The sequence below is a fragment of the Balaenoptera physalus genome (assembly GCF_965194825.1).
Source record: "Balaenoptera physalus genome assembly, chromosome: 20".
NCBI lineage: Eukaryota > Metazoa > Chordata > Mammalia > Artiodactyla > Balaenopteridae > Balaenoptera > Balaenoptera physalus.
The window spans coordinates 18,259,772-18,272,810 of NC_138901.1; the positions used below are offsets into that span (position 1 = coordinate 18,259,772).

At 57.6% G+C, this 13,039-nt stretch overlaps 1 protein-coding gene across 15 annotated transcripts in view; it reads right to left on the minus strand.

Moving 5' to 3' along the window:
- The window catches only part of SRCIN1 (SRC kinase signaling inhibitor 1), a 70,160-nt gene that overhangs the window by 52,385 nt on the left and 4,736 nt on the right, over positions 1-13,039 (minus strand). For 10 of the 15 annotated variants that reach the window (XR_014257360.1, XR_014257361.1, XM_082440568.1 and 7 more), the window contains exon 2: positions 7,059-7,121. The exons of the other annotated variants lie outside the window; for them this stretch is intronic. Coding sequence is in view for 8 of the 10 variants with exons in the window: in XM_082440568.1 (XP_082296694.1) it covers positions 7,059-7,121 (63 nt within the window). In the remaining 2 variants the exon portion in view is untranslated. The remainder of the gene's footprint in view (positions 1-7,058; positions 7,122-13,039) is intronic. 15 annotated transcript variants of the gene reach the window in all.

The following is a 13,039-nucleotide window of genomic DNA, read 5'->3' on the forward strand; positions in this document are numbered from 1 at the left end:
GTGGCTGCTTGCCACACAGAAACCAGGGTCCCCACGTGGGGTCCGGACCATACTCCTCAGACAAGACCCACCTCTCCTGCGAAAGGGCCAACAAGCCAGCCTCTTGCCCAGAATTTCAGATATACGACCCTCCCTCTTCTCCCTGCAACCCTCCCCCCACTGCCGGCAAAGCTATGGCATTACCAAAAATCACTCAACTTGGAGGTGAGAAAGCTCTGTTCAAACCCAGCTCTGCCACTGTCTAGCTGTGTAACCTTGAGCAGGGCAGCAGCCTCTCTGAGCTTCAGTCCTTTCATTTGTTTTTTTTTAAACTAATAACAGGCGTGAGGGTTGTACACTGCAGGAAGACACCGGCCTAGGGAACGGGTGGGGGACAGCTCCTTCCTGATCTGCCCAATCGCCTGATTTCCTTTCACTCCACAGTCAGAGTTTTCTCAAACCCAGGATGGTAGGGTTTGGATTTTGAGCCACTAATGAAGATCTGGCTAATTGGCTTCCCCAGGAAGGGCGGGGGCGGGGATGCAGAGGGGAGCACATCACCCCCAGTCTGAAGCCGTCGCTGGAAAAGCTGGGAACAGCCCTGGCGTGTGCCCACACAGCCCTCGCTAACAAGCTAACTCCCGCCTGGCGTCTCCACCCGACCGTCACGTGCCCAGGGAAGGTGTCCTGTCAGCCCCACATCTCCTTGGAGAGGCAGCGGAGAGGAACACAGGCTGGGAGGAAGGGAAGGAGAGGATGGGAAGGGAGGGGGGCTGACGCCTGTCCTCCCAGCTCTGCCACTGCTCAGGGGCGGCTGCCAGTGAGCCGCCTCTCCTCGGGGGCACTCGAGCCTCAGGGTGCCAAGGCCAGGGCAGCAGGTGTGGGCAAAGGGACCCTCTCCACGCCCCTATAGCTGCCTCAGGCTGAAAGCAAGCCCAGAGGGAGGCATCCTGTTGCCAGGGGGAGGGACCCCAATCTCTTGGAGGTGAGGGGTGGAAGCCCCACCCATCACCCCACCTCCCCACAGGGAAGTGTTGTCAACACCCAGGATTCATCGAGGGCCTCACAAATGTTGGACAGGAGCCTCAGCCCTGCTGTACCCCTCCACACCCTCCTCTGAGACATCGCCCTTCATGGGGTCAGGCTCTCTCGAGGAGGCTCTTCCCAGGCCCACAGCCCAGCACCCAGACAGCTCCCTCCGACACCAGGACGATCGGGGTCCTGGTGCCTCCAGACTCCAGGCACAGGCCACCGCGCTTCTGCTCATCCCACTTCTATCGTCATGCCCGTGCCCCCATGGTACACGCCCAAGTGCCCAGCACAGGCTCACGAACGTGTGCCCAGTCACGAAGGCCTCCCCTGCACCCACCACAGGCATCAACATGGGCCCAGCTGGGACTGGGTCACTGCAGAGATGCCACCTTGGATGCTACGTGGCCAGACAGGGTGCTGTGCCCATGCACACACATCATATATGTTTACAGCCCCTCAACAGATTGCAGTGCATCTGGGGGTTCCCTCAGGTGCCAGCTCGATGCATCTCCAGCTTGGAGTGAAAGACATTGGGGACCCCACTTGCCCATGCTGAGTCCAGCTACCCCTTCTCAGAGAGGCAACTTCTTGGCCCCTCTCCTGCTTTGTCAAGTTCAGGGTCTCCTTGCTAAAGCATTTACATTTTTGTCTACAAATACAGGCCACTCCACTCTCACCAATGCTTACCCAACCAGGCAATGCCAAGGACTGAGATGCCCCTCCTGGACCTCGCACCCCCAGCCCTTGTCTCCCTCTACAGGTGCTCAGCCTCCTGCACCAGGACAAGGGGCCGGCGGGCCTTGGACCCCCTTCCACCTGCTGCCGGAGGGTGAAGGACGGGGCTTCTGGGCTGCGAGTTTCAGCCCTCACCTCACAGGTCAATTACTCTACTGCCCTGCAAGCCAACCAGGAACAAACAGCCAAATCTGCGTCCCATTATGTTCCCTCCCTAGGGATGCTAAGGTTAGCACCAGGAGAGACTCTGGAGGATGGAAGATGGGGGAGCCCAGAGAAGGCAGGAGGAGACTCAGAGTTTCCTGCCTGACTGCTGGGTCCAGACTGACCTGGGAAGCCTGATCAGATTCCAGGGGCATCTTTCAGTTCTCCCTGTTGCCTAACCTGAACTGTCCCACCAGAGCAGGACCCGGGAAGGTGGAGCACGAGCTGGAAGGCAGGGGAGAAATAAACAGTCTCCCCTTCCCTCTGCAAAAGACTTGAAGACTCCAACCTTCTCGTCTCAGTTAAATCCATCCATCCATCTGGAGTGATGGGATCTAAACTCAGCACCAGGCTTGCTGGATGCTGTGGGGAAAACGGACCAGCCATGAATGACAGCACTCTTGATACCCACCCCTCAACCAAGCACACTCTCGTGACAGCCCACACGGGGCTCTGACAGCCTCTATTCATTCAGTTTTCAGAGTCACCTCGTGAGGTTGCTCTCCCCCATTTTACAGGTGAGAAAGCAGAGGCTCAAGAAGGGGTGACTTGTCCATGGTCAGAGTTGGCAAGTGGAGAAGCCTGGTCTCGACTGTGGGGTTCTCAGCCCGGATCCCCTTTCTCTCCTCTACACCCTGTTACCCCTGAGGAAGACGCTGATTCTGCCACCAAGGCATCCCTGAGTCTTTGAGCCACTGGGCCAGAGCCCCTTACGTCCCCTCAGTCTGTGCAACTCCCTAAGAAGGGAACACTCGAACAGGCCCCTCCCCAGAGAAGCGCAGAGACTCTCAACCCCATCCTTTTTGGGGAGACCTCACACCGGAAGAGTGGGGACCCTTCCCCAGGGCGTGGCTGAGAGAGAAGGAGGGGCAGGGAGCAGAGCTGCCCCAGGGCCACAGAAGCCCAGGCTGGGAAGGGGGTCCTGCCTTTCCACAGCCCTCCCCTCACACCTTAGTTTGGTACTGAGTCCTCCCAGCCCCTGCCACAGGCTGTGCCGACACAGAACTGCAAGTCCTATTTCAGGAATGCCATCCAGCCAGGACTTGGATTCCTCCAGAAACAGACAGCTCATTACATCTAAGGCACCAATTACCTTGTGGAACTCCTCCTTCCTTAAAAAGAGCCAGAGTCTGTGCCCATGGCCCTCAGAGGGGTCCAGGGGCAGGGCATGATTACTTCTCCCTTCAGGGCAGAATGAAGGCTCCTGAACCCGAATCTTCTCTCCTGAGCCCAACACCTCAAGTCCTTCCTTCTGTGGCCTGGCTTCAGCCCCGGGCCATGTGCACTGCCCTCTGTTGGGTCAGCCCCATGTTGTCACCACCGCTTTTAGCTGGTGGCCTTCAAAACTGCTCCAATGGTTCAGATAAGGTCTGAGCAGCCCAGATGACCCCTCTCTGCCTCTGCTCTCACCAGCCCTCCTCTTGCCCCCAGCATGTGTGCCAGGGGAAACAAATGTCAGGGCACACTCAGCCCTGCTCTGGGACCAGAACGTACCTTCCTTACCTCCTGCTCCCAACTCTCAGGCCTCCCCTGACCTCGGGCCTCAGGGCCAACTTGTCTCCTCCTGCCTGGGATAGACGACACTCCTGGCAAGGTTAGCTCAACCTGCCGGCTCCTTCTAGGCACTTCCCTCTGCCCTCTGCTGCCTGGCCATGCTAATGTGATTCCAGGAGTCTGCTCTGGGTCTTAGCCCCTTCCTAGCAACTATGCCCTGACAGCCCCAGCCAGGCATATCCCAGCTACAGGCACCAAAGCGTTTGCCCAGAAATCTGAGTGGGCAGCCTGCTCTGCCCATAATTCTCTGCTTAGTGGCCTGAGGCCCTTGATAACCTGTCTGGAAGCCAGCCATCTCAGGGGTGTGTCCAGCCACTCTGAGAACTGGAAAACCACAGCCCACACGATAACATCTGATGCATATTAAGCACACAGTGCTTCCTCCGTGTTAACCTACTTCCTCCTCACCAAACTCTGCCCTACTGCCAGAGGGCCCCAGCACTGGAAGGAGAGGCTCCCTTACCCCCAGCTGCTTCCCAGCACTCTGCCCCATATCTGCATCCCAAGCTCACATGGTGGCTAATTCTGGCATCTCATCAGACAGTAATTATGGGGGAATCAGCAGTGCTGTCATCTCGGCAGCTCGGCACCTGTCACCACGCCGCCATTCCCCAGGCGGCTGGGATGGGACCGGAAGCTGGTGGAGGAGGGGTGTGCTGGGATGAGGGGCGTCTGCTCCCTCCCCGCCTCTGCAGCCCTCACTTCCTTCAACCCTACCTCCCCACAGGTGCACAACGCATGTCAACAAGGTGGCCACTAGCCACACCAGTGCTCGCTGTTAGCCAGGCCAGGTACTGAATGCATGTGCCCTGTGTCACACATAGGCATGCCCATGACCAAACAGAGCAAGAAGGACACAGCACGCCAAGGCTCAAATCAAAAAATGCCCCTTCCCATAAGTGTGACTTTGAACAAGTCATTTTACTTTTCTGGATGTCAGTTTCTCTAATGGCAAAATGGGGGAAATAGTGCTTACCTTGGGAAGAGGGGAAGAAATAAATATGTAAAGTATCTAGCACAGTGCCTGACATATGGACGATCACGTATTCACTCAACAAACAACGAGTACACACCTACTATGCACTGGGCAATATGAGGATGCCAAGATAAATGAATTGCAGTTTAGCAAAGACCACGCTGGGGCCATACTGGGGCACAGGCATTTTGTTTAGCTGGTGGTGCTTTGTTTTGTTTCTTTGCATTTTAGTGCCTTTAAGGAACACAGGCACTCTACTCCTCACCGCAGTCCTCACCATTCCCTATTGCCCTCATCCACTGCTTCACTCCTTTCCAGCCCCTGAAAGCACTGAGTTTGCTGCCCCAAAAGCAAACGTGAACTAGTAGGCTCAGTGATGTCCAGAACCGATGCCACGAGAGATTTGACAGAGCCATGGGAGCTCAGAGGGGCGAGCCTGGAGGTGGTCAGGGAGGGGCACTTCAGGGAGGAGCAGAAGTGGGAGGTGACAAAGGGAGGGTGTTCCTGGAAGAGGAGGCACAGAAACAGAGGGTCACGGAGGGAAAGGGGAGGCCCACTGGGAGCTGATGGAGACAGAGGCATCTCAAGGGGTCCTTCCTAGTGCTGGATCTCCGGGCCCCAGGCTGCAGCGCCTCCCTCTCCTCCAGAACATTTCCTAGGTGGGTCTTGTTGGTGGAGCTACGATGTAAGACCATGTTCCCTTGCCTCACAAGCAGCATCTGCTGTCCCAACTAAGTCACTGAGTCACTTCCTTGGCCCCACGGAGAGGAACACAGCCCCACTCTGGCTCTTTACAGATGTGAAAAGTAAGTCTGGGATAGGACTGAGCTCCCTGCCTCTGGGAGTATTCCAGAAGAGGGTAAGTGAAAGAGGAGGGCATTCAGGCCCCCTCCCTGGTTCCCTGCCCCTGAGCCTCGGCCCCTCTGCCATTTGTGTGGGGAAGGGGGGGTGGCCTGTGTGACCAGGACCTGGGTCGAGGGGAAAGCCTGCAGTTTCAAGTCACTCCTGCCTTCTCCTGGCAGCAACCACCGAGGAGGGTGGGGGGGTAGGGAGGAGAGCGGCATCGTTGCTCTTTTAGGAAAATGGTAATTTTAATTAAGAGGCAGACAAACGAGCACTCTACAGATTGTCTCCGAGCAAAGTTATTAAAAAGCCATCAAGGCGTCGGCAGCCACAGTGGCAAGGAGGGCTGCCTCCCCCATCTGCCCGCCCGGATTGGGGCCGAAGCATCCTCCAGAGAGCTGGAGAAGGGCTGGAGGATGTGCAGCCTGCAAACAGCCAAGGCAGGAACTCTGCGGCCCCTCTCCCGAGGGCGGTCAGGGGCAGCACACAGACAGTACCCAGGGCACAGCCTGCCCAGCCCCAGGGAGGGGCCGGGGGAGGTGCAGAAAGGGAACCAGCAATTGGGCATCCCCTGCTGTGGGCTGGGCTCTGGTCCAGCTGCTGCTGCTTTTCCTGTATTCTTCTCAACAAGGCTGCCATTTTACAGGCAAGGACACTGAGGCTCAGAGAGGGAGAGCGGCTTGTCCAAGGCCACACAGCTAGGACATGGCTTATGTGAGCCTTTGAACCCAGATCAGACTGACTCTCAAGTCCAGTGCTCCAGGCTGCTGGTCCGGGGCACGGAAGTGAGAGGCGGGTTCCCAGAGGCCCTCTTGAAGTGGCCCCAGCTCTGGCCCAACAATGCTGTCCACAGTCCCCAGGGTCACGGGGACTTGGGACCTCAGTCACTGCCTGCTTGGCAGGGACACACTATAGGAGAGGAGTGCCATTGGGTCAGGGGACACTCTACAGGGACATGAAGTGCAGAGCAGCTGCCAGCAGGGGGAGCAGGGACGGATGGGGCATCAGTGGACAGAAGGTCACAGCCCTTTCCAGACAGCCAGCCAGGCCACAGCCCCAGGCCCCACAGCCAGTGAATTCAGCCAACCCCTTAACCTCTATCTGCTCATCACATAAGTAATGAAAGAAACTTCGCTGTCTTGGTCACTGTTGGCCTCTGAGCCTAGCCCAGTGCCTGGCACAGAGAAGGTGTTCAATAAATCTGTATTGAATGAAAGAAGGAAGGAATGGATGGATGAATGAATAAACGATTGAATAAATGAAATGCGACCACAGGGTTACAAGTGCCTATAAACTAAACAAAGCTGTCGATGTGGTCCCATCGCCCCCCTCTGGCCGACGCTAGAACATGGGCTGCCCCTGATAAGAAGGGCCCCTTGCTCCTGACCCCCTCTCCCCAGGCTGTCTGTCCCCTCGACAGAGGGCTCCCGCCTCCTCCTCCCTCCCCAGCCCCACTACACGGAGCTTTGCAGCCAGCACACACATATACATGCACACGTGTTTGTTCGCGCACACTAACTCACATGCACACACGTGCACACACGGACACATTCTCGGCCAGGCAAGGTGCCCTCCCCAGAATCAGGTCTCTGCTGCCCCCTCCCCTGGCAAAGGCCTGGGCCCCCAGGGATAGCCCCCTCCCCCGTTTCTGGCCCTCGAGGCTGGGGAGAGGCACCAGCTAGGGAGCAGTGGGTGGCAGGATGGTGGGGAGAGGCCCCCCTCCTGGCTTACCAACCTGGAGACTTTAAACAGAGGGAACAGAGTCCTGGAGGCTTCCCTCCTGCTGCACGCTGGAGCCCTGGGTGAGGGACAGGAAAGGAGGAAAGTCGTGAATGAATGCCCAGAGCCGGAGGAGAGGAGCTGAAGAGAGGAAGGGGCTGGGGCAGGGCTCCCAAAGTGGGAGGGGCCCGGCAGGGGCCTTGGGCCTTGGGGGAGGAGGGGACGGGGACAGAGCAAGGCAGAGCATTAGGAGTTGTCCCTTTGGGGGGTCACTGAGGGCTGGGGTGCAGGCAGGACAGACACCGGGTGTGGGAGGAAGAGCAGGGGCTGAAGGGGCAGAGACACGGGTGGGAGACAGACAGGAGGACAGACAGCAGGACAACACAGAAAACAAAGGGGTCTCCAGAGTGGGGTCCCCAGGATAGACAGCCAGTAAGCCAGGCCTGGTTCTCCTCCCAGAAACGGGGGCAGGCTCTTTACTGGGGCCCACACAAGACCCCCATCTGCCTCCCCCAGCCAAGGTCGCCTCATCCTGGAAGGCTGGTGGGTTCAGAGTCAGAGGGGCCTGCCTTCATTGCACTGGTGACCACCCCCTCCCGGCCCAAGAGACCCCCATCTGCTCCACTCACCCCCTAACCCTGAGGAAGGCCCCCCTTCTCTGCCCACAACAGAGGAAACAGGGGTACTTCACACCCGACATGCGCGCACACACTCTTGCTGTGATAGGGTCTTGCCCGAAGCCCTGTGCCCAGCTCCTGCCCCCCACGCTCACCCAATCCTCAAACTGCCAGGGCAGGGCCCCCCTCAGGTGGCCGTCACGCTGCCTCGCTCTCACTCTGCAGGAAGTCCTTCTAACTGTACTCTACCTCCCTTGTGCCCCAACGCCTGTCTGCTGCCTTTCATCCTGGGGCGCGTGGCATTAGGACCCTTCCTGCACGGAGACACTGTGGGCCGGGCACCCTCTCGGGCCCAGCCCTCACTGGCTGTCTCGGACCCATCCACACCCACATCACGTCTGGCTGCAAGCATCCTCAGAGCCCCCTGCCAATCTGATGTTTCCAATTTTCCCACCGATTACCCAAGACACAGGCATCCTGGGGAGAAGCAGCTGTTGTACCCAGATGTTGGGACATTGACTGGGGGAAGAGATCAAGAATGTTCACTAACATATGCAGCCCCAGAGGGCTTCCTGGACAAAGCAGTGGGGTGGGGGTGGGGCACAGAAGGGGCAGGTGGACAGAGGGGCACCAGGTGGGGGCATGAAGACTCAAGAGGCCTAGCTCCCCTCTCACCACCAGTCTTAAGTGGCAGCTCCAGGGGCCCAGCCCCAGGCCGGCTGGGGTGAGAATCTGGGTTTTAGATAAGAGGCTCTCTCAGGTATGTCTCTTTTTCCTGGGAGAACAGCCACCCATTCGTTCATTCAACTGGACAGTGAGGAGGAGGACGAAGACAAAGACGTTACTACTTAGTGAAAGTTCACAATCTGCCAGGAGCTCCGCCTCATTTAATCCTGGTACCCACCTTGTGAGGGAACCACCGTTATCAGCCCCAATTTACAGATGAGGAAACTGAGCTTCAGAGACGTGAAGTGACTTGCCCAAAACCACACAGCGAGTGGGTGAGTCACAGGGCTGGGATGCCAGCCCGGATCTGTCCGACTCCAGAGCCTGAGCTCTTGACCCCTGAGCTGAACTGCTTCCCATCCATCCTCCCCAGCCTTTGGCTGGGTCCCATTCAGTGCCCGCTGGGAAGTTCTGCCTAAAGTCTAACCTCTTTCCATCCCACGCTCCAGCATAAACTATTTTTTACGGACAATAAGTGGAGCAGAAGGGTTCACTTCAGTTTCTTTCTGCCTCATCCTAGGAGTGGGAAGCAGATAATTCTAACCTTAGGCTGCAAATGGACCAGGGATCAGGGGTGGGGGATTAGCTGCTGGGTTCAGGAGAAGTGGCTTCTCCCAAGCTTCATCTTTAAGTGACTTCTGCCTCTCAGGGAGCCCCTTTCCTACTCTCCCGCCTCCGTCACAGAAGAGGCTCCAGGAAGCCCCTCAAAGGTCTCTTCTCGTTTTAACATCCAGAAATCCCCCCCAAGCACCCACGCTAGGGAGAGCCTAAAAAGTCAGGGGCAGCAAAGCGAGAGTCGTTGTCAGTCCCAACAGCCCTGGCTTTCCCTCAGAGTCCCAACTTTCAACTTAGAAGAAGGCTGGGACAAGAATGGGGACTCACCAGGCCAGCCTGGCCACTGGGAGGGGACGGACTAGGCAGGGGACAGCCCCAGAGAGGAGGCAGAGAGGCCCGGGTGTATCTGCAAGGGCTTCAATGAGCCGTGGAATGCCTTCCCAATGAACTGGGATCGTTAATTCTTCCTCAATGAGGCAGCTGCTGGTGCCTGGGGTGACGCCGCAGATGCCTGCTGTGTCTGCAATTATCAGCCCCCCTGGGGTGGAAGGAGCCAGCAGGACACACACCCCCTCTGCCTCCTAGGCTCTGCACAAACATCTCCAGCTTAGGGCCACTCTGGGGGGGTGTCTCTGGATCTAGGGGGCCCCCTGTGGGTCCCTGGGTCTGGGGTCTCCAGCATGCTCTGTGACTGGGGTGGAAAAGAGACCAGGGTGCTGGGATGAGGAGGTTGGCAGAAGTGAGGAAGGCAGGCGTGTGAAAACCCAGCTCCTTCCTAGTCTCAATGCTACTCCATTCCGGGATATGCAGGCAACTGGGCCAGGTGGCTGAGGCTACCAGGAACCAGGAAAAGGTTGTGGGGGAGATGAGCCACCAGCTGGCAGTGCCTCCGCAGAAGAAAAGATGGACTGGATTATAGTGCCTGGTTGGAACGGAGTGCTGCAAAGCCTTTTTTTTCTGGGGTGGGAGGAAAACAGACGGTAGCTGAATCCTATAGCCTCTCACTTATCCATCTTCTGGGCTGAGAGGACAGATTTAGGCAAGATGTGCCTTCAGAGCAGGAGGGACTGTTTGTAAGGCGTATGCAGGCGCACAAAAGCACCAGTGTTCTCTTGGGCCAAATCCCCATTTTTCCTGGTTTAGCTGGAGCTGGGAAGTATTTATTCCCACCGTCTGTGTGGTGAGGCATATATTATCTCAGGAGAGAGGAGGTGGGTAGAACCTGTGACAGCTGGAAGGGACTTTAGAGATTCTCTAGTTCCACCCTCTTCTCACACCGAGGACACTGAAAACCAGAGGGGGCAACTAACTTGCCTAATGTCACACAGCAGTAGGGGAGGCAGGCAACCTGACACCAGTCCAGCGCTTGCTCTTTACCCTGCACTTGACTTCTCTGCCCTGGGGGATCAAAGACTGACTTGGCTGTAACCTCCTCTTCCCCAGCAGCTCTGAACTCCTCTTCATCACGGCCCCCTGCACTCTGCCAACCATCACAGCCACAAGAGATTAAACTGGATCTACCAAGTTCCTTCCGATAGCTCAAAGGTCATCTCAAAGGTCATGCCAACCAGTCCCCTGCCCCTAGGTACAACACTAGCTGACTTGCGCTCACAGACACCTATCACTGAGGTAAGAGATGTGAAAACACCACCTCGGAGCAGCTACCCTTCGTGCACCTGGAGGTTTCCTTCCCATCTAACCTCGATTCCTCCTGCTGCAGCGTGGGCCTGTTTCCTCTCAAGCTGTCCTGTGCAAAGACAGGGGGAGGAGGAGAAGAACAGGATTCCCCGCCTCCAAACCCTTCTGTCTGCCCACCTGCAGCAGAGAGGATGAGGGCAGGGTATCCCAGGGTGGCTGGGCCCTGAGCCCAGTGCGTGTGTGGGGCACGAGGGCTGCGGTGGGGAAGCAGCCGCCTGAGTGTGGGAGAAACAGCTCTTCTGGGAATTGTCCTTCTGACTCCTGATCCCCTGCAAAATCCTGCATCTCAGGGTTAGGGGAGGGTCTCCTCTGGGTTCAGAGACATCCATTCCCTCCCCATACCATTTATTGACTGTTTATCATGTGTCAGGCACTGTGCTGGACATTTTCATCTATTATTTCATTTAAGTTTCACAACAATTCCGTGGTCGGAAACTAAACTGCCCCCCGGGTCAGTTCCTCCCTGAGACTAAAGCTAACCTTGATCCCTCTTGCTGTGTTTCCTCTGGCCCCGTCCACCATGGCGGTGGAGGGGATTTTTCCTCCTGTCTTCAGAAATCCTCACCTTACTCAGTGGCCCACCTTATCTTCTCCTGGCTGCCAACCTTTACCCCAGTCTTGCCCCATGTGATGAGTATTATGGGGGTGAAAGGAAATGAGGCAGGTTGGGGGCTGGGGTGCAGCGCACTGCCCTGTGCCAGACACAGAGCACATACCAGGCGGCAGGGGAGAAGGCCCGTGAGATCAGTCGGGGTAGACGGAGGTGGGTGCAGAACTGAGGGCAGCAGTTTCTCCCTCCCCGTGACCCTTGCAGGGAGCACCGCGCCTCACCTGTGGTGTGCTGGCCAGGCAGGGCCCAGACATGCAATGATCCTGTTCTCAGTGACCATCTCTCAGGTCCAAGTTCCAACCCACACACACCCAGAGCCCAGGGGTCTGAGCAGAAGTGGGCAGGGCACAAGACAGCAGGACTTGTCCTGGACTGTGAAGCCGCCTGTCTGGCAGCTGAAGCCACAGGAGGGACTCTTACACCTAGCTAAGCTCCTGGCGTCTAGAGGTGCTCAGACCCTGACCCCTCTGCCAGGCTCAGTGGGGTTTCACACACCCCGTGGTAGCCACAGGCAACTGTAGTGAATTCACACCCACTTGGTTTCCCTGTTTGGACTTTCTGGAGCAGGAGTGATGAGGGTAGGGGGTCCCCTCCACTAGGGCTATCCCCCCATCCTGCCTCTAGCACGGCTGGAGCACAGGAGCCACCTCCCCAGGGAATTCTCAGGCCTCACCCGGCTTCCATCCCTCTGGGAGATTCCAGCAGTGACAGCCTGGGCCAATGGGCAAGGGGAATTGGAGTGGTGGGTGGGACTCTGGTCCCCGTGGGCGGCACCCTCCCCCTTCAAGCAGGCACCATTGATATATGCAAAGCATATGCAAATCACCCAGAAGAGAGACACAACAACGGTGGAATGTCAGAAGAGACCTTGGAGAGGAGCCAGCCTGTGCCCCCTCATTTCACAGGTGAGGAAAGAGGCCCTCGCCAGGAAGGGACTTGCTCAAGGTCATTCGGACATTTGGGCGCTGAGGCTGGATCCTAACGAGGTCTCTTTACTCAGTCCAGTGCTCTTTCCATGACAGTCTTGTCTTCCACGTGGGGGGGCTTATAAGATGGTGAAGGGGTCACAGGGCCTGTAGGGGTTCCCTTGGACCCTTCCCTTCCCCCTGTGAGCCCGGGTAGTGGGTGTGGGGGAACCATGGGCAAGGGCGGCGATGATGCCTGGGACAGTGGGTGACCAGAGGTGTGGAGGGGCCAGAAGCCGGAGGCATTGGTTTCCGGCAGCCAAGCAGTAGAAGGTGGCAGGAGAACTTGAGGGTCTGAAGCCCAATGTCAGGGCAAGGTGCCTGCTGTGGGCGGGGAGGGGGATGGCGCCCTCACTACACACACATCTCTAAGTGCTCAGCAGTCCCCTTCCGCCTGGACCCTGATGACTATGACACCTGACAGACCATAATAGTCAACTCAGGCCGGTCCCTTCCGTGGCTGCAGCTCCTCCCCTCCCTCCAACCAACTTGGCTTCTTAACCTTCCAGACAGTCCTAGAAAGCAGGACAGATGCGAAGGAAAGAAGAGAGACAGGTATGAGGGGGCAGACAGACAGAAAAGGGGAGACTAAGGAGCAGAAGGGGGAGACAAAGAGGAGAGACAGCGGGAAGGGCAGAGGGAGAGAAATGGAGGGGCAGGGATGGGGGGGGCTCCAGGGGGAAGAAAGTGGGGGAGTCTGAGGAGCAGAGGGGGGAATGTGGGAGCAGTGGAGCCGAAGGGGGGCTCCCAGCCTCTGGAACTGAAGGACAAGGCTGGAGCCTGGGCGAGGGGCATAGGAGCCCCATCGAGGCCCGAGGCTGTCTGG